Source organism: Melospiza georgiana, chromosome 8, assembly GCF_028018845.1.
Source record: "Melospiza georgiana isolate bMelGeo1 chromosome 8, bMelGeo1.pri, whole genome shotgun sequence".
NCBI classification, from domain to species: domain Eukaryota; kingdom Metazoa; phylum Chordata; class Aves; order Passeriformes; family Passerellidae; genus Melospiza; species Melospiza georgiana.
Genome location: NC_080437.1, coordinates 9,283,411 through 9,303,618, shown reverse-complemented (window position 1 = coordinate 9,303,618; position 20,208 = coordinate 9,283,411). Strand labels below are relative to the sequence as shown.

Sequence of the window (20,208 nt, the reverse complement as noted above, 5' to 3'; positions counted from 1 at the left end):
AAACTTGGAAATCCCAAACTGGAACTTGGTAAAAATGAGTGCATGTTGAGACTACGTCCCTGGATCTACCTGGAGTGCCAGCAAATCTCCTCACAAATGTTAGCATGGTCCTTCAGGCTGATGTTATCAACGAGGTGAGTTCACTGTCACATCAGTTGTAATTTTGTATTGGCATCCAGAGTGCATCCTGGTTTGGAAATGCATGGATGCTGCAGCTCAGGAGGAGAGAGGCATCTGCAGCAGTGCAGGATACCTTGAGGGGTTCCAGACCCAATGTTGCTGGATCACCTTCTATCTAACAGACTGGAAACCAGCAGAAAACAGTGATCAATTGAAGCAGAAAGCTTTTGTTGGCGTGCCTGGTGTGTAACGTTTTGCGTCAGAAAGGATTTCTCTGATTTAGTAGAAACAAAGCAGACCCAAAGAGAGTGGCATGTCCATGCTTCACTCTTTGTCCAGGTGCTTTGGACAGTCACACTTGGGCAGAGATGGGCCTCCCGGGCAGTGTCTGGCTGAGGGAACAGCAAAATGCCACCACTGCCACCAGGCCAGTGTGGCAGCTCATGCTGATTCCTCTCCACCACTGCGTGCTTCCGGGCTCAAACTGTTTGCACAGCGGCATCAACTGTGCCGGAGTACATCCAGCTGGGATTCTGGGTGTGGGTAAAAGCAGTTCTGCTGGAAGGTGAGGGATGTGTAGCCCCGTCTCTTGAGGTCCAGCAGCACAAGGCACTGCTCCCTCAGGAGAATTCGTGCAGCGAAACGCCCGAGCGGGGATTCGGGGCCCTGCCCGGCGGGAGGGGATGTGCCAGCCGGGGCACCACGGCCAGCTGGTCCCTGCCGCCCTCACGGGCGGGATTCGGGATCGGCTCTGGCCACGGTGCGGCTCAGGACCGCCACTCAGGGTCGGGGGTCGCCGGCTGGCAGGGTGACCCCGGCGGGCAGGGTGACCCCGGCTGGCACAGCTCCCGGCTGGCACAGCCCCCGGCCCAGCTCCCGCAGGCGGGGCGGTGCCGCTGGGGGCGGTGGCATCTCCCCTCTCCTCCCCTCTCCTCCCCTGCCCTCCCTCCGCCCTCCCCGCCCTCCTGCGGGGCCGCGGCGCTGCCCCCTCCCGCCGGGGATATCCCCGGCCCCTCCCCGGCGGGCGGCGGCCCAATGGAGGTGGGGATGCTGTGCGGGCTGCGGGCGGGCTGGGGGCGCCGCCGAGCCGCGGACGCCGCCGGGCCGGGGCCGCGCTCACTCGGCGGGGAGCCGCGGGCAGAGGCGGGCGGCGCCGGGGCTCGGTGCGGCGGCGGCTGGGATGCGCCGGCCGGGCGGCTCTGGGGGCAGATAGCGTCCCGCGGCGAGGCGGCCGAGTGGGGCCCGGGGCGGCGGCCGCCGGGCAGCGCCATGGCGGCGCAGTGCGACCCGCTGAGCGGGTACCTGCCCCAGCCGCTCTCCGACCCGGGCTCCAACAGCGAGCGCAGCGCCGACTCGCCCGCGCCCGGCTCCGAGGAGGACTCGGCCGGGCCGCCGCGGCCCCTGCACAGCCCCGAGTGGGGCGAGGAGCGATTCCGGGTGGACAGGAAGAAACTGGAGGCCATGCTCCAAGGTGAGGGCGGGAGCGGCGGCGGTGCCGGGGGGCGCGGGGCGGCGGCGGCGGCCGGGAGCGGCGAGAGGGGCCCCGGTCCCCGCCGTGCCGTGTCCCGGCTCCCCTTTCCCCGCCGGAACGGGATTCCCGTCCTGTCAGCCCCTTCCCCGGTGCTGGACGCGGGCCCGGGTCGGCGGGAGCCCCGTGGGCCGGTCCGTGCTCCGGGCGCTGCCGTGGCCTCTGGGGCCGGGCAAGCGGCTCCCTGTGCCTTGGAGCGGAGCCGAGCGCCGGACAGCCAGATGCCGCTTGGGGCCGGCCTGGTGTCGTGATAGTGCCGCTGCCCGGCCCCGCGGGGCTCGGAGCCTCCCGGTCCCTCAGAGTTCCGTCCGTCGGTGAGGAGGGGACATCCCGCCCGGGCAGGCGCTGCGGGCTCTCGGCTTTCGAGGAACAGCCCAACTCCCAAGGAGCCGCCGGAGCCCGGCGTCCCGGCCGGAGCAGCGGGGATGGATCCGCAGGGCTGACAGCGGCCGTGGGACCGGCTCGGCCCTTGGCTCCGCCGTCTGGCGGTTTTTTGAAGGTTTTTTTTCTTTCCTTGAGGCTACATATTTTGTTCCAGTATGTTTTGAATTATCTGCTCTCAGTGGAAGTTACGTAGGCAGCTTTTGACAAAACAGGAGTAGTAATTTGCTGGTTTTGTTGCTAAAGAGCACATGAGTGGGTTTGAACCAGCTGAGGATGCTCTGAGCGGGATGATTCCCTCGGGCTGTTCCCGGCTGTCTGCTCGGAGGAGCCCGTGAGAACCGAGGTGAGTTTCAGGCCTTAGAGTGTCAAATCTCAGGGTGTGTCTGGGTCAACAAGGAGAGACGGTGGTGGCTTCAAGAGGGCGCTTTTTCCCTTTGGAACTAGTGTTTTGTAAACATTTAATGTTACACTAACACGGTAACTCACATATTTGTGTGCACTTTCAGAAGAAACCCTTGACAAATGTTTTACCTGGCCCGTCACAGAGAAGGCGTTCTGGTCACTTACTGGAAGCTTTGGGTGCTCCCTACCTGAGCATCCCCTGTCAGGGACCTGCCCCCCTCCTTGCAGCAGGGGAAGGGAGGCTGTGGGAGCCAGCAGGAGAGCAGCAGCTGGTGAGCTGGGTTGGTCACTGAAGAGCTGCGGTTTGAGTTGGTGACTACAATGATTGGAATTTTTTTAATTGAGATGGTCTCTCCTGGGGGTGAGTTAATCTTTAATCAGTTAATACTTTAGAGCTAGTAGAAAAATCTCATTATGTAATGCAGTAAAGAGAAAGGAATTTGGAGAAACAGAGCAGCGACAACTATTTATAAAGATGTGCTCATCAAAAGTGTCTGAAAACCAAAACCACATGGGTATTTCTGTGTAAGAAGTGGTAGAGAAGGGTCAAAAGTTACAAGAGTTCTGTAAGAAGATGAAGGCTGCCTTAACTTTTTCCTCTAATAGCCAAATAAATTTCCATTATCTCATCCCTCACCCAGTCCTTTCTTCTACTGCCTGAGGTAGTAAGCATGAAGGGATAAACAAACTCCCAAGCAGAAGACAAATACTCTGTAGGTTGTGTGACCCAGTAGTAGCCAGTGTCAAAATGTAAGATTTTTCTTTGCTCCTTTTTCAAATTTTATTGCTTACCTTTGTAAGAAAAATAAAGTAGTAAAAAGTATATGAATGATAGAGCATAGTGAGTAAATACAAGCAGAGTACTGACTGATGTTTGATGTGAGGCTACTGTATGCTCTGTCTAGAACACACATTCTTCTGGTGATGGTTTGACGAGGATTTGTATCACATGTCCTTGATGTGATGGAAAGTTTATATGGGATTTGGAAATAAGTGGCTTTATGTGAAAATCTGAACTGTCTGGCTTACTGTTAATGAGAAACTGTTTATTAGGAAACAAGAAGCAAACAGCAGTTCTTTATGTGAGAAAACTGAACTGTTTGGTAAACATTTTGTCAGTTTCTGTCAGTTTCCTCTCTGTGCTTTACAAGTATTTGTCCCATCTCTTGACTCACAAGGACCTCAAGCACCAACCAGCTCTGCCAGGGAAAGCATTGTGAAGCCAGATCTGTACTTGCTACCCAGGAATTCAGTCAGCTGTGCTGCTGATTACAAGCCAAACTTGATTTTATTTTTTAACTTCTCCCACCCTCCCCACCTTTTGTTTGTGTCCGTCTTTTGGAAGTGAAGCTTTGACTTGCCCTATTAGGAAAGTGACAATGGAATGGAAGCAGTGTGAATCATCTCCAGGAACAAACTTCTGTTAGATAGTTTGTAGGATTGTGTTCCCTATGTTTTTTAATACCAGATCCTTTACTGGAAGTTCTTAAAATATGCAGAAATTGCATCATGGAAAAGAAACATCTTTTCAATCCAAGTGATGAGCGGATTTCTTATTTCCAAAAGCTAGCCAATTTTTAGGCTTTTTTTTTTTAATTTCAGGCTGATGTAAATACAGCTTTTTATTCATATTAGATGCTTAAAGGGTCCTCTTTTGCTTTTACTAGTTAGCTTGTTTACATTTGGGAAAGTTACTTTTTAAATGATAAAAAAACTTAGAATGTCTTCTCGTGACCACCACACCTTTCCTATATTATGGAAGAGTGAGAATGTATTATCTTTAGTTCAGTTGTCTTTACAGCCAAGTCTGAAGGAGCATTTGTTGAAGGAACTTATCAGGAAATGTTCTCATTCTTGCTTGGGGGTGCCTTGGTGGTTTTTTTTTTTTCCCTCATCAACATCTGTTGTTTACTGAACTAATCGTGAAATGTAAGAAAAACTATCTGGGAGAAAGAATAAGCAGCAGCTCCACGTTCAGCTCAGTGCTTCTGTTACTTCTTGCATTGCTGAGTTTTGATATGTGCTGCTGCTGCTGTGGTTATTTTCATCTTTCCCACAGTTTGTGGGCAGTTTCCCGAAGGCCAGGGCTGATCCCAGCAAGGCTCACCTGGGAATATCAGCCTCTGCAGTTCATCAGGGGAATGGGACGTCTCCCTGTGAGATACAGAATAACTGCAGTAAGTGCTGTTGCAAGAGCTCTCAGTAGTCCTCTTTCAAAAAAAGAGGAGGTGCAGGTAGTTTGCTACCAGTTGTATCTGAAACAGAAATCTGAAATCAGATCTGACTTGTGGTGCCAAAAAAATTGATAGGTTTGTGGATGCTTCTGCTATCTTTTTTTTTTTTCCTCCCTCCACTTTAAAGTAATTGTATTGTTACTTCCTGAATGGTTCTGTTTCTGGAATATCAGAAACTGCAAAACCCCTTGCCAATAAGGACTGTTTTTTTTCTTGTGTCCATCTTTGTATCACTGTTTCACTACTTCATGCACGTAGATGACTGGAATTGTGTCCCATAAACAAATCTCAGTATTTACAGTGGGATGTAAGCTCTCTTATGCCTCATGTCTTCATCAGTTTTTTGGTTATTATTCTAGAATATTTTTTTTCTAGGAGGCCAATATGAGTAAAACAGATCAACTTTTCTTTTCAGCAGTGACAGAAGATGGTATTTCCTAGTAGCCCAATTAATTACAGCTGCTCTGCACAAATTCTGGTTAATGCTCAGGTGACTTCATATTGTAGGATGGTTTACTCAGTGTGTGAGTGCCTGTTACCATAGGAGCTGAATATTATTGTAAAGAGGCAGAACAGTACACTTAGGAAACTGTCCAAAAAGTATAATCTATCAGCTGATGTTGCAGCAATCAGTAGGCTTAGACAAGTTGGCCATGAACATTGAAAAAAACCCAAACCAAAGAAAGCAACACCTTTTTTTGCTTGCGTGGTGTGTCTCATTCTTGGTTACACAATGTTATGCCAGTCTTGCATTTCAAATAATCCTCTTTCTTTGTCGTGTTCTTTAGCAGATGTAGGGGTTTTTTATGTGGTATGTGTGGTTTAAGCACTCACAGTTAAATACTTTTTGACTTTATAATGTACTATCACACGATAGTAGTTTGCTAAAAAAAACAAATCCGTGCTGTTTTTAATAAGAGTCTAAATCTAGCAATGGTGTGTGGGCCCATATTGTATATGGCTCTTTAATTAAAGTACAAAACTGTGCTAGTTAAAAATCTGTATTTCTTCACTTTGTTTTGTATTTTTTTGTGCATCATCTTTCATTTTGAGGACTCCTCAGGGTAATTTTACTCAAGGATCTAAAACTTTATGGGTGGTGGTTTTTTGTTCGTTGAGATTTTTTTCCCTTAGGAGGTAATTCAGCATTTGCCTATTTATTGATAAACAAGCACATGGAGAAAAGCACAGACCTGCATGCCCAGCAAACTCTGAAGAGCACCCAGTTTGCTCTAGAGCTCACCTTACAGAGCAGGTTGTGTTGAGACCAGATGGACACCTTGGGAAATAGCACTGGGTATGGTGCTGGCCACATTGGTTATGTCACAGGTCAGCTGGACTGGGCCAGAATTAGAGGAATCATGTAAACTCTAGCGATAATAGTGGATCACTGGTTGCTTTCCAGGCAGGAAGGACAAAAGTGCTGTAACAAATTCAGCATGAGCAGTCAGTGAAAGCTGCTCATTGAGGTGTCCTTGTGTAGCTCTGTCCTGCCATTGCAGTGTTGAGAGAGCTCTCCCCCATCCTACTCCCTGTTTCATTGCTCTTTGCCTGCCATGGGGAGCTAAAAAAAATGCTCAGCTAGTAATTTTCTGCCCAAAACAACCCCTGTTTTTCTTAGGGGGAGGTGACATGTTTGATTAGATAACTTTTTTTGCATGGTTTAATCCACATGAAACTTACAGTAAGTTGTTAATTCCTTTGCCTAAAGGTCACCCAGAGACCATTGTCAGATCTTGATTGCACTTATGCAATGCCTCTTTCTGATGTCTGGATGATAACCAGCTTTTGTTTGCTGATCCATCAGGTGAAACTTGTGTTTAAACAAGTACATTTTCCCTGCTTAATGCATAACTGCAGGAAAGTTTGCTTGAGTACTTTTCATAGTCTTCTGCACTGGTTTCATCTGCAGAGAATGAGAAATCGATGCGTGTGGCAGGCAAAGCTTGGGGGAAATGGAGTGGGGGGAAGAAAAGCACTTTTATTGGAGTGTGCTAAAGAACACAGATATTCTAAGTAACCCAGGCTTCTGCTGAATGCTACAAACAATGGTTTTATTAGAGGCTGGACCCTGAAGATACACATTTTGAGCAAGTTGGCTGCTTAACAGGCAATTGTAATGTTCCTGTGATGGTGCCTGTGCAGGGAGGGCAAGTTCCATGTTAAATTTATTTTGGGGTTTTATGTTTAGATGGCTAAGCAGCAATTACTGATATTCCCCTGGATTTTTTTTTTTTTTGTGTGTTTGTGATAATGGTAGAAATCTGCCCAATTAAACTTAGTGTACTGTGGTCCTTCAAATAATTAGTGTACCTTGCTTGCAGCTGAAGTTAAAAATACTCAGAGTGCTGGTGATTTATACTCCTGTTTACCGTTCCCATGTCCGTCTTGGAGCTCCAAGGGTTGTGAACTATGTCTTATCTATGACCAGATTTGTACTGAAATATCTTACTCTTTATTTTAGTAGGTCCTAACCACAGTTGCTTTTCCTAGAGGAAGAAAATGTTGGGTTTTCCTACTAAATTGTGAGATTTCTGTTGGTGGTTTTTATTATATTTTGTTCCTTGTAATGTGTCAGCATAGCCTATACAAGGACATAGTTGTGGGGAAATTGGAACCTTCCTAATAGCATTTACATTTGGTTTTTAACTTATATGTAGCAGGAAAAAAGAATCCAAGCTCTTTGTCAGGTTTTCAAATCCCCAAAGTGCTGAATAGTCTATTTCTACAAAAAATAAATACATGAAATGAATTTGTGTGACTTGTAGTTCTTGCATTCCACTATTAACAATTGTAATAATACCACTTTCTCAAGTTTCAGTGTTCAAGTAGTACAAGGGACTATCATGGTTTGGCATGAGCTGCTGAGTTAAGTATTGCTGGCTTGCACATTCCTGTTGGTTATATTGTAATCTTTACCTCCACTGGAAAATATGTCCTATTTTGAGTACTCATTTCAGGCTCTTGGCTTTATGCCTCTCAAACAATGAAACATGCTAGTTTTCTTTAATTTCAAACCTCTGTGTCAATGAACTAATATCTTTTTTAAAAATATTTTTTACAGTAGTGAAGACTCTTTGGTGACTTTGATGAACTTTGAGCTTAAAAACTGGTGTGACTACATGAGTTGGAGTTCAGCTACAGAAAATACCCACACCTAATAAGCTATCTGTAGGAACAAGCACTTGATTTAAGGTTTTCTTTAAGATGCTACCTATTAATCAAGGGTAATTCTAAAACAATTTTGACTTAAGCAGTTGAAACCATTCTTTGACCATAGCCTCAGCTCTTGTTCAGTCTTTGTTTTTGTTTCTTGCCTCTGGCAAAGAGCAGAATTAGTGTATTGCATGAGGCAAAGAAACTCTTCATGTGTCAGTGACTTTTATAGCTGATTTATGTCAAGATATCTGCAGTGATATCCTCTTTACTGGAATAAATAGAGTTCTATTGATGTTTTGAAGGAACACTCCAGAGTGAGAGTGTTATCTCACTAGATAATACCGTCCAAGGAATCTGAGTAATCAAAAAGTTCTCTCATGTGTGAAAGCAGGGTTTGGATATTGGGTGGAAAAACTCTTGATGTCTCTGCAGAAAAAGATGGGTGTAATGGATAGGGGATTGAAAGCAAATCTGAAAACAAATCCATAACTGTGAACACTAAGTGTCTGGATAAGTCCCTTGCCTGGTAGCATAACTCCATGTAATTTTTCTGCTGCAAGCCAGATTTCATGGAGCGGTTGGTGGGCACGTAGCAACACTGTTCTGTCCCAGCTGTTCTCCTGCTGTGCAGCTCTGCTGAAGTTACAGACACCAGGGCACAGAAATTGGGAAGGCATAGGTGTGTGCCTGCAGGACTGTGCCAGGAGAACCTTCACTGGGAGCCCATGAGTGTGGTACATCCCTGAAGCTGCTGATGGTGATGCGTGGGTGCAGACAGGTGGAAATGCAGGGCTGCAATCTCCCTGAGGCTGGAGAGGTGTGGTGGGACAGCTCTGGGGACTCGAGTCCTTCAGTGCCAGGGTCTGTAGGGTGCTCAGAGTGGGATGCTGGGGAGAAGTGTTGCCTTTGATGTGAGGGAGTGGCAGGATTGCAGGGAGCTCTGCCTTGGAGCAACACCAGCCATATGGGAGTGCTGGGTGGTTTTACAGGTGGATGCTGCAGACCATCTGGGTGGGAAGAAGCAGCACAGGAGGCCTTAAAACAGCTGGAGGGAGGCTCCTGTTTGCAGTCAGTCCCCATGGAGGGGTTTAACCCCTTTGTTCTCTGCTGGGACAAGAGCCTGGCAGCACACAAACCATGGAGGAAGTTTCTGGAATGCATTTTGTGACAGCTTCCAGACAGGTGATCAAGGAACTGACAGCAGGTTTGCTGGGATTTTTCCTCACCTGCAAGGAAAAATTATTCATGAATGTGAAGATGGAGGGCAGCCACTGAGAGGGACCCTGGCAAGCTGAAGAAATGGCCCAAAGGAATTCCATGAAGTTCAGCAAAAGGGAACATGAAGGGCTTCTCCAGGGAAGAAAACTGTCAGAGGTTGGGGCCTGACACTCTGTGCTGCCCTGGTGAGACACATCAGGAGTGCAGGGTCCAGCCCTGGTTCCCCAGTGGTGGGGAGACATGAGCATTCTGGAACAAATCCAGCAAAGGGCCACAGTGCTCCTGAGGGGCTGGAGGGGAGGCTGAGACATCTGGGACTGTTTAGCTTTAATCTTGAGAAGGCACAGGGAACACCGTATCAATTGTGTGTGTCAGGGGATATAGGCAGATGGAGCCAGAGTCTCCTCAGTGGTGCCTAATGACAGGACAAGCAGAAAAAAAATGTCATCTTATGACTTTTCCTCTTTTTGTGAGAAGGAAATAATCCATAGAATCTGGAGGCTTTCCAGTTTTTGCAGTGTTCAGTGCTGAAGTGAGGTCACTGCTGTCTTTTTTGGACAGCAAAGGAATTAAAGAATTCTTAACTACAATTTTAGTTGTTGAGTTAAAATACTAAATCTTAAATTGGGCTCTTCTATTAAAACACAGTGTTTATTAATGTTAGGTATTGGAGATGACTAAAAATACATTTTGAGGTAAATCCTTGATCAAATACCAGTATTAAAAGTAGCAGTTTGTAGCCTGAAGCATTCTCCATAGTTGATAAAATTGTGATTAAGTTAGGGTCAATTTACCTTCCTCAGAGCATTGAGAAACATCTGCTGGGAAAACTGGTCTGTAGAGCCCACCTTTGGCAGTCCTGGTGGGATTGGGTTGTGCTGGCCCCCAGGGAGATCCCTGCAGATGCTGGCTGGGTCAGGCAGCTGCTGCCAGTGCAGCTCTTGGTTCTCATGCACAAGAGGGGTGCTGGGGGCCGTGTCTGGCTGCAGATGGTGGTGTTGGGGTGCTGGAGGCTCCCTGCAGCCTGCTGGGTGAGCTGGGACACAGATCTGCCCTGGCAGCACCTGAGTGCTGCTGCTTTGCTGCCTCCAGGCAGCTTTTGAGATGCTGGTCCTCCAAGGATGTGGCTGTGGTTATCTCTGGGTGCCTCCCACCTGCTGGGCTTTGCTGAGGCTCTCAGGGCTGGCCCCAGGGATGGATAAACTCACTGGGTGCTCGGGGCTGAGCAGTGGGAGCTGCCTGTGGGCTGCATGGCCTGGCTGGCCCCAGGGGTGCAGTTCAGGGATGCTGTGCTCTGGGTTACACCACATCCTCCTGAGCTTTGTGTTCCTGCTGCTGGTATGTGAGCAAGCTGTGAAAACAGGACCTGGGAGTGCAGCTGGGCTTGGAGCACAGTCCTGTTATCTCTGCTGCTTGGATTCTGTTGTGTAAACCACAGAAGGACATGTTGCTCAATTTATCCTTCCTGGAAGTGTCTTCCTTGCACATGTGAGTGACAACAAACAGGAAATAACTTGTTCTGTAGGGTTCTTTCCCTTCAATCCTGAAAGGTTTTTAAAAAATATATTTGTAAATGTATCACTTGTGGTGAGAAAGACAATAGATGATGCATTTAAAAGGCATGAGATTTCCAGTCATTCTGACTGCCTCCCAAATGGCCAGCTGCCAGCAGCTGTGTCTTGATTTTGGCATCTTGAGATCAACAGTTTAGAAATGCTGTGGAGTAAAGCTCCTTTTTTATTTCTTCTATTAATTTTTTTTAAAATAATTGCCCAGGTTGATATATCCTAAGCCTTTAAAGATTAGATTTTGTCCCATTGCTTTAGGGGCTGTGAACTTTGGGGCACACTGGTGGCTTGAGGAGGTGCTTTCCAGGACACCCACACAATCTGCCATCTGAAGATGTAGTTAGTCCCTGAAAAGTGATAGTTTTGTATGCAGCTAAATGTTTTAGCCATTTCTAGAAGGGCTCCAATGCAGCCTGGTAGAAATTTTCCTGGACTGGAAGGAATATTCTCTGGTTTGCTGCTTTGAGACTTTGAAAAAATTGCTTTTCTTTACCCCATCTGATTTGACTGCTGAGCCTTTTCCCAGAGGTAGGAAGCTGGTCAGTGTAGCTGGTGCCAGCCACAATGCAGCTGCATTCCCCATTCTGTTGCAATTCCAGGGCTTGCCTGGCATGTAAAGGTTGCAATAAAACTTGTGAAAAATACTACTTATGTATAAAACTTGATAAACTTGTGTGGAGGAACCTTTTCTCAGATATTAATGTCTGAAAATAGTGATTCCCCATTCCTCTTTTGGCTTTTTACTTGTTGGGAACATGTGTATAGCTGCAAGTGAGACATGAGCAGTCCATTTTCCATTTACTAAACTTCTCTGCAGGCCAGGTCTGGGAGGCTTTGCAAATCTTGGTTCCATTTTCCCCTAGAACTGTGTGATATGAATCAGGTCTATAAGAATGGGTTTCGAGGAAAAATAAGCAGCAATCATGGTGCTTATGTGGTTATTGCCAGGCTTGCAGTATGTAGATGCTGAGGAATGTTTATTATACTGGGGTTTTATAGGTGGTACTTCTCCCCCATCTCATTGGAAAGTTTTTCTGTTTGGTTGGTTTGTTTTCCTTTGTGCCTGCCCAACATGTTAAAAAGCTATGGGTTGATAATTCTTTTAGGACTTTCAGCCCTTCTCTACAGCTTTTTAACTCAAAAAATAACTTCTATTTGTAGGAGTTAGAATGGCACAGGATTTTGATTGGGCTGCTAAGATGTTAAGGAGGTTTTGAAAGCAAAAAACTATAAATAAGAGTGCCAAGGAAAGAAAAAAACAAAGCCTCATTCCAGATCATTCAAGTGAAATATATCTGCAAGTTCAAGTTATGTACTTGAAAAGATTGAGCTATGTGTTTTCTCACTTACTTGGCACAAAGTCTGTGTAAAAGCTTGAATGATTGTCCATTCTAGTGAAGAGATGACAAGCAGAACAAACCCAAAATACCATTCTGCTGCTTGTGGAACAGCTCAGATCATGGGCTTTCTGTTTAAACTTTGTTCTTGGAAAGGATTTATGCTAGATTTCCTTGTGAGGAGAACTTGCAACATTTTTATAATCAAGCTGAGCTAAATGGTCTCCAGTACAACATATCTGAAAATCAGTATTAAGCCAAGTTAATCTGGTCTGAAAGAAGCAATGTTAAAAGATAACTGGAGAGGGAAGTTGGTAACACTAATGATTTATCCTGTTGTTTTGAAGTGCTGCTTTTGTTTTCTGGAACATGTCCTCTTATCTGTGCTGTTCTTAGCTCCCACATGCCAGAGTGGGTCAGGAAAGGAGCACAGGGGGTCACTGGTGCTGCCTCCCTGCAGCACATGGCACAGAGCTGTGTCCAGCTGGGTCTGGAGCATCTCCAGGGAGGGAGGCTCCACTCCTACTCTGGGCTGTCCCAGTGCTCGGTCACTGCACTGTAAGGAAGTTCTGCCTCATGTGCACATGGAACTTCCTGGGCATCAGCTTCTGACATTCTCTTGTTCTGCCTTGCTATATAAACCTTTACATTGTTTTATTGTTTTGATAGTCTAAGGTTCCATGATGAGGTTGCCACATATTCCAAAATTTTAAATAGATTTTCACCTTTTTCTTTTTTGTTTATAAACCATTTTTTAATTCTGCGTACAGGTGATGATTCTTTTTCTACATTTGAAGCAAACTTTGGTTTGGGGAATCTGTGTTACCACTCTGAATTAGTGGTTTAACCTTTAAGTGTGCCTTTTACCTTATTGCAGATAACTTTGTATGAATGGAGGGCTTTGATTATGTCTATTTTGATTGGCTCTGTTCTGTTCAGTGCCTGCAATAAATTTATGGCTGTTGAATATACAAGATTGGTAACTTAAAACCAAGCATTTGAGAGATGGAAAAATGAAATTCATAATTCCAAAATAAATATTAAGTCCATTATAAGTGATGCAGTTAAAACAGTTTTATGTTTAGCTACATTGATGTCTTCTGAAGATATTCCCCATGTTCCTTATGGTGAGACTGTATTCCTTGAGGGTGTATAAACTGGGATGCAGAGTAATTAAACAGCTTTGTTGTAAAGAGTTCTTGTGCAGAGCATTCCACTGTGGTACAGAGCCTTGATGAGTGAAAGATGAGCCATGAACAGAAAGGGGTTAAAATCACCTGTATTTAAAACCATGTCTCTTTGTGTTAAATACTTACATTTAAGTGGAAAAACACACATGTAATTTATGAAATTAAGGATACATTTGCATGTCACCCTTGCTGGGATATGGAAATCCTTTTCATTGAAGGAGTATGAGACTTGGTGTCCCTTTCTCAGGATGTGTGAGCACATCCATGGGTGAGAAGTGCTATAGAGTGGTGAAATATTAAATTACATCAGATGGCCTTTGTTTATATGCAGCTGGAGCAGTTAAAATAGCAATGATTTAAAGAGTCTGGATGTGGAATACATTTTTTAAATACTATTTTATATAGTGGAAAAGAATCCTGGTATGTCTTTAGTTTTTTAGTTAAACAAACACAAGTGCTGTTTTTGCTTAGTAAATTTGCTTCCGGAGTGTGTATAGAATAGTGGATAAGAGAGAATCTGTTTCTAATCTGTTCCATGTGCAGAAACAGTGAATAAATTTGATCAAATCTTAAGTTCTTTTTAAGCAATTCCTTTTTGAAATAAGAACATATTCTGCAGAATTTTCTTTCCTTCCTCTGTGTGGAAGACATTACCATCATTAGAGTGCAGAATACATGGACTCTCAATATGTGTGAAATTTTTCAATGCACTAAACAATTGAACATGTAATGATGTTTTTTGGGTTGCTTAGCAGCACTCAGGTTTTTTACTTTAAGTGGTCTTCAGTGACATCTTTAGATTGTTCAGAGACTTGGCAGAAATAAAAAAAGTCATTCCAGTGTTTGAGACATGAGGAATCATTTAAGCTGTGGAAAAAAAAGAGTAGGGTATTGCAAAGTTTTGTATGTATTTAAACATTTACAAAACTTTATATTCTGTGTTCTTGTAAATGTTTGAGGGTAGTGAGAGCTAGAAGATTATTCTGCTGGATTTTAAGTATAGTTTTAGGCGTTTATCTCCTGAAAGATGCAAACTTAGACAATAGATGAATTTTACCTTTACAAAGGCCATCTAATTTAATTTAATATTTCATCACTCTATGGATGTGCTTCTCACCCATGGATGTGCTTACTCATCCTGAAAAATGGACATATTCCTTTGACTGAAGTGTTTTAAAATTGGTTTATATGTCATTGGAATTATGTTTTCTGTGTTTATGTAGAGAGCCAAGGGTTCCTTGACTTGAGAATATAATGCAAATCAATTAAAAAGTAAAATGCTAATGCACTTTTTTCCCTTAGAAGATAGCAGCTGCATATTTATAGGAATCTTTTCATTGGGTGTCTCTCCTGTATCACTGCAGAGCTTCTGTTGGCACTGCCTTCCCTCCAGGCTTGAACCGCCAGCAGAAAATTTGAGCCTGGTTTTAATAATGTGTTAAAGAATTAAGTGCTGTCAGCTTGGTGCTCCAGCTCTGTGCTGCCTGAGGCTGCTTTTGGTGTCTCTCTCCGTGCTCCTGCTTTCTGCATTGCGTGAGTTGGAGGAATGTTCATCCTCCAAGTGAGCAGCGCAGGGTCTGGCCAGGGCAGGAGTGAGCGAGGCGTGGGAGCAGCCAAAGGAAAGAGTGACACAGCTGCCCCTGCAGGCTGGCCAGAGCACAGAGAGCAGGGCAGCACAGCCAGACTTCCAGACACATAGGAAACTTCAGAGTGGGAAATCTCAGGGCCCAGGAGGTGAAGGGAGACGTGACTGAGAGGATTATTCAAGTCCAGTAGCTTTGGATGAGCACAGGAAGGATCTCCCCATACATTGCACGGCAGCCAGGCACGCTGCCGGGAGAGGAGCTGCTCAGGGCTTCTGTTCAGCCTCTCTCCTGCTCTCCTTCTGTTTGAAGTGTTTGCTGGGAGGAGAGGAGGAGGAACCACTCACCAGCTCTGTTCTGCCCCCTCCCAGCAGCCTGATGGATCGAGATCACTTGGAGCACATTCAGCATTTCTGCACCTGGTACCCAGACTCTGGGCTGCTCCTCTTCATGGGAGTGAGGGCAGGCAGGGAGAGCAGGGAGCCTGCAGGGCTGGATGGACACAGCCTTCTTCCATCTTCTCCTAAATGCCCTTTCAGATACAGTACAGATCATTGGTGAACATTGCATTTGGCTGCAGGCTTTGGTGTAGGTGCTTTGCTATGTCTCTACCCAGGATGGGTTCTTTCTGTGTCATGTGTGTCCCAAACAGCTAGTCTGGCTCATCCGGCCTGTTCCACTGGAATGAAGGCAGGATGGTTGGGATGTTTGGCATTTGGGTGCATTCTGTTTGCTGCACTAAGGCAAAGTCAGATGCTGCAGTGCATGTTGGCTTCCACATTAAAGATGTGACCTGGAGGACCATGGTGTGGAGCTGCTGGCCAGCGTGGATTTGTATTTTTCTGAAGAGAAGAGCCACAGCCATAAAAGAAATTTTGCAATCTTCTGGATAACAGTAGAGACTTGAGAAGTGTAGTCACTTTGTGAGGGATTGCTGTTGTGCTGTTTTACTCATCTTAATTATTTCCAAATGATTAAAAAGTGATTGGAGGAATATACGTATTTGTAAAGTAGGTCAATTTTACCTGGTAGTGTGAAGGTAATGGTAAACTTATAGATGGGGCTTCTCATTATGAAACACTTGAAAGTCCTTTGTATTTAGCATTTTGTTGTAATTCAACCTTTCTTCCACCATTTAATAATCAAAGGAGTAAGAATGTGCTCTTAGTAAGGTCTGAGTAATTTTATATCCCATAAAAAGGTTTAACACCAGCCTAAGTGAAAACATGCTTCTCTGATTATAAAATATAATTATCTTTGTGGTCTCTTGTGATTCCCAAGTGATGTTGTCTTCTCAAACATTCTGCTCTTGGGCTGTATTTTTTTTACTTCAGAAATGCAAAGTCAATTTCTCCTTTGAAGTAGTCTCATTGAATTTAAAGGGAGAGTATCTCAACATTTTTAAGGACAGAAGTAGAGGTGAAGAGGGTATTTAGGAGGAAAGCACCTTTTCTGGTAAGTTCAATAATTCTTAATTCGATTTTTTTAATGGGCTCTACTGACACTAGTTTGTTCTGCTGTAAGTGGGGGTTCCTGCTGCAGGTGGAACCCGGGTCAGCTCCTGTTGCTCAAATACAGACTGGTTTGGGGTGTTTCTGGCAGGAACTGGTTAATTACTGCAATATAGAGATTGAAGTGAGCTGAACACCTTGGGGACTGGTGCTTGGGCTGTCTCAGCTCCCTGGTGCTGTTTCTTCAGCAATGGAGGAATAGTTTCCTTTTCTAGAGAAACCTCTCTGATCTGTGGGCAAGTGGACTCCATGGAGGCCCAGTGAGAGCTGGTTAATATTTCAATATGACAGCTTAGGCAACAGAAGTTTATTTGCTTTTCTAAAACAATTTTTTCTTCTGACACCTTAAATTTGGTGGTTATTTTTCGTTAGATTTCAGAGAGGATTTGTATCAATTTCTGCAAATGGGTTTTGCCAAGGCTGTGGGTTTGTGGTAGCCAAGCAGTCTCATGATTTCAGGGTAGCAACTTAAAGAGCTGAAAAGTATTTTATGGTGAAATCCAGTTGAGCTGTAACAGAATACCCAAATTCAACCAAAATCAAAACAGAAGAAAAAAATGCAAACAGGAAACATTGCTTTTTTTGGCAGTCTTAATAATAATGGTTTATGAACTCCAGAAATGGAGTACACCCTCCAGACTTTCACCTCTGTTAATTCTAGATGGTTTGGGTTTGGTTTTTTCTTTATAATTATGGTTGAGATAGGCAGAGACTTTCAGAGTCTAGTGAGCTTTTTGACTGTAACTTCTGGCTGTTACAATGTCCTTTCTTCCACAAGAATAATTTATAAATTTACATGCTTGCTCTTACAGAACAATCTACTGGTCTCCATATCACTTAATTAGTGCTAATTGTATGCAGTGCCTCATTGTTTTTAGTAATGTGCCAAAAAAAGCCAAACAATAGCCAAATTCTTTTTTAAAGGAACAGCTCAAATAATTGAAATAGCTCTGGTAAAAAAAACAACATGAAGGAAGAAGCATAAATTAAGGGATAAAGTCATTGTTGGCACAGCAGGAAGCACAATACTGTCATGTTTATCTCAAGAACAGCTTGAATTGTGAAGATTGGAGCCACATCTGATGGGTCATACTTGTACTATTTCATCTATGCAATAAACTGTATGCAGTTGTGACTTCTGTATTATTTTTGAGTTCAAGATTAGGTGCTATTGATGATGGTATGTATTGTCTTTAGAGTAAATAAGGTCTATGTATTTATAGTTCTGTTTTTTTTAGGATATCTGGATTTCAGTATCAGGAGATGGTGTTTGAATCGTGGGCTTGCATTTTTCTGAGAGTACGGACTTTTTTCAGCTGCAAAAACAGACTTGGTATAAAAATGACCCACAGTCTCTGCAGAGTTAGGAACTTGGAAAATTCCTAGGGATTAATTGCAACTCTAGGAAGACCCAGTTAAATAAAGTCAATAGTAGGAGGCTTTGCCTAATACTTATCATGTGTGGGCAGGGCTGTGTTTGCCATTTTTCTGCAGGAGGCATAATGCACTTTATTCGGAGTGGATGCTGTCACTGTGGGGAGGATTTTCCTGGGCTGGACAAGCCCATTTTCCCTGGTGGTGTTTGTGTGTGCTGTGTGACAGCAGGGCTGAGTACAGCTGCAGGTCTCTCTGTGGGGACTCATTCTTACCCTTTCTCAATGCGTTTGTGATTTAAGATCCTGACTCTACCAGTATAACTTAGTGTTTAACCTCCTTCCTCTTCCAGTGCTGTTTGCTCTGCTTAGAAACTCCTGAAACATGAACTTTCCAAACATTCAGCAGAGGAACTAGAGGAGCAAGTCCTCCCTTTTTTTCTTTTTCTGCTTGGTTTTAAAGCTAATCCATTTTAACTGCAGGAAAAATGTAATTTTACTGTTGGCTGCTTTGCACTGCACAAAGTTTTGGTTTATGTTGTGGAACATCTTGAAATCTATATAATTGTAATGGAAGAAAAATGTTTGGAATCCTTTGTGGACATTTTTTTTAAAGCAGAGCTTGCTGCATGGCAAAGAGCAAAGGCTGTCATGGGTTTTTTAACTTTTCTATTCCTTAGTAGCAGGCATTTTCTGGCATTTTCGTGTTCAAGGGCTCCATGATCTATCCTCTCCCTCCTTTCTCAGGAAAATAATTGTGGGGTTGGCAATTTTGACTAAAATACTTAGCCTTAAATTTTCTGTTTTCAGCTGGTGGTACAGCTTTGTTTTAATTTTTCTCCTGGATGGCTTTTTGGCTTATTCAGCATTATTCCAGGCTTTGCATAGTTCTTGAAAACCTGTGGGACTGCTGACCTGGCTTTTTGGATCCTGAGTTGCTCTGTGTGATTAAAAAATAGCTGAAATAAATGTCAGAGGCTCAATACACTGGGAACAACACAGTTAAATAGACTGTTCCGTGGAGAGGTTTTTTGTTAAATTTAAAGAGGAAGAGGCATTAGATATTATTTTGAGTTTGTTATATATATATTTACTTTTTTAAAAAACTTACAAGTCAACTTAGAGAATTTCCAAGACTTCTAAATCTCGCCCAATATGTGAAAGATTTCTTTCCTAAGGGATTGATCAAGCTTTGAGGAAGTGATGGAGGACTTGGAAAATGACAGGTTTTTCTGTGATTGTGATACTTGCATGCATGCATTGCATGTTTGGTGTTGTAAAATTACATGGATTGAAATAGCCATCAGAGAGAAATAGAGGCTGACTTACACCATGTTCAGCTCTTACATACACTGTGTGATTTTTATTGGGGCTGGTTTGTTCCTGCTATTCATTGTTCATCATCTACTCCTATTGCCCATTTTGATAGAGAATGCAAACCTAAAGCAATCTTTTTAATATTTCTTAACTGGGACTTCTTAGGACTTTGTTGGATGCTTTATTTGGGTTTTTTTAATGAACTACTAGCTGGTGTTTACTGGAAACAGTAGCCAAATGTGGGACATAAGGGGCATTGACCAATCTGTGCTCCAGGGTGGTGATTGTTTTTCACTGAAATACAAAGCTAAGATCCCCTTGGCTGTCAAGTGGCACCAGTGCCATTATGTTTTTACTCTGCTTGAGGCTTGGTTTATTGTTAATTCTGTTGAACATAAAGCACTCACGTGGTTTGTTTTTGGTTGCAGAAACTACTGATGGGTATTGCAAGTGCACAAATATTCTTTTTTTTACTGATGGGTAACTCATTTCTTTTGCAGAAATCTGACCCCAGTACATGCTTATTTATGTCTGGGAATGCTGACTTTGAGCTACTTCCCCCTGCTCTCAAGTGGACTGTATTTCCTTAGCAAGGTTTGCAGTTCAAAGCCCCCTTGCCTGTTGGAAACAAAGCTGTTGTTTGAGTTAGAAATTACGCGTTTGCACGGCGTCCTTGTTTCCCACATGCCAGCACACAGATGTGGTTATTGTAAATTAAATATACCCAGTTTGTAGAGCTGAACTGGAAGTACCTTAATGTATGTGCCTGCTTGTGCTTTACATCATATGAGTCACACACAGTTAGGGATTTCTCAGGAGCAAACGTGGCTCCATAAATAAATAAAAGAGCCCTTTTTCCTATATTGGCTGTCTTTATCATTCCTAGCTAGAATAATCCTCAAGAGCAATCCCTTCTAGTGTTCCCTGTGTGTAGCTCTTGCCTGTGCTTATGTTAAAGACCTTTGGATAATATTTTTCCTTTTGCCAGTCTTCTTTGATACATAAGTTGATGTTTTATGCTACTTATTTCTTGGTCTTTTTGAAAAGAACCTCATCAATATTCTGTACCTCTTCAGTAGAAGCTCGCTTTCCTGTGGTTTCCAGTCTAACTTATCTACTACCATAGCAATCTAATCATTATCTAATTATCAGATTACACTCTGCTGAGATTTTTTTTTTGTCCAGAAACTGGCTGTAGTTTTGGTTTTATTCACTATCAAGTCCTGAGAGTGACATACATTGATTATAAAAGATACTATAAAATTGCTGAGACTACCATGTCAG

At 43.8% G+C, this 20,208-nt stretch overlaps 1 protein-coding gene across 1 annotated transcript in view; it reads left to right on the top strand.

Moving 5' to 3' along the window:
• The first annotated feature begins 1,389 nt into the window (after window positions 1-1,389).
• BICC1 (BicC family RNA binding protein 1) overlaps window positions 1,390-20,208 on the top strand; it is an 89,799-nt gene continuing 70,980 nt past the window's right edge. The window contains exon 1 of the mRNA XM_058029567.1: window positions 1,390-1,591. Coding sequence (XP_057885550.1) covers window positions 1,390-1,591 — 202 coding nt within the window. The remainder of the gene's footprint in view (window positions 1,592-20,208) is intronic.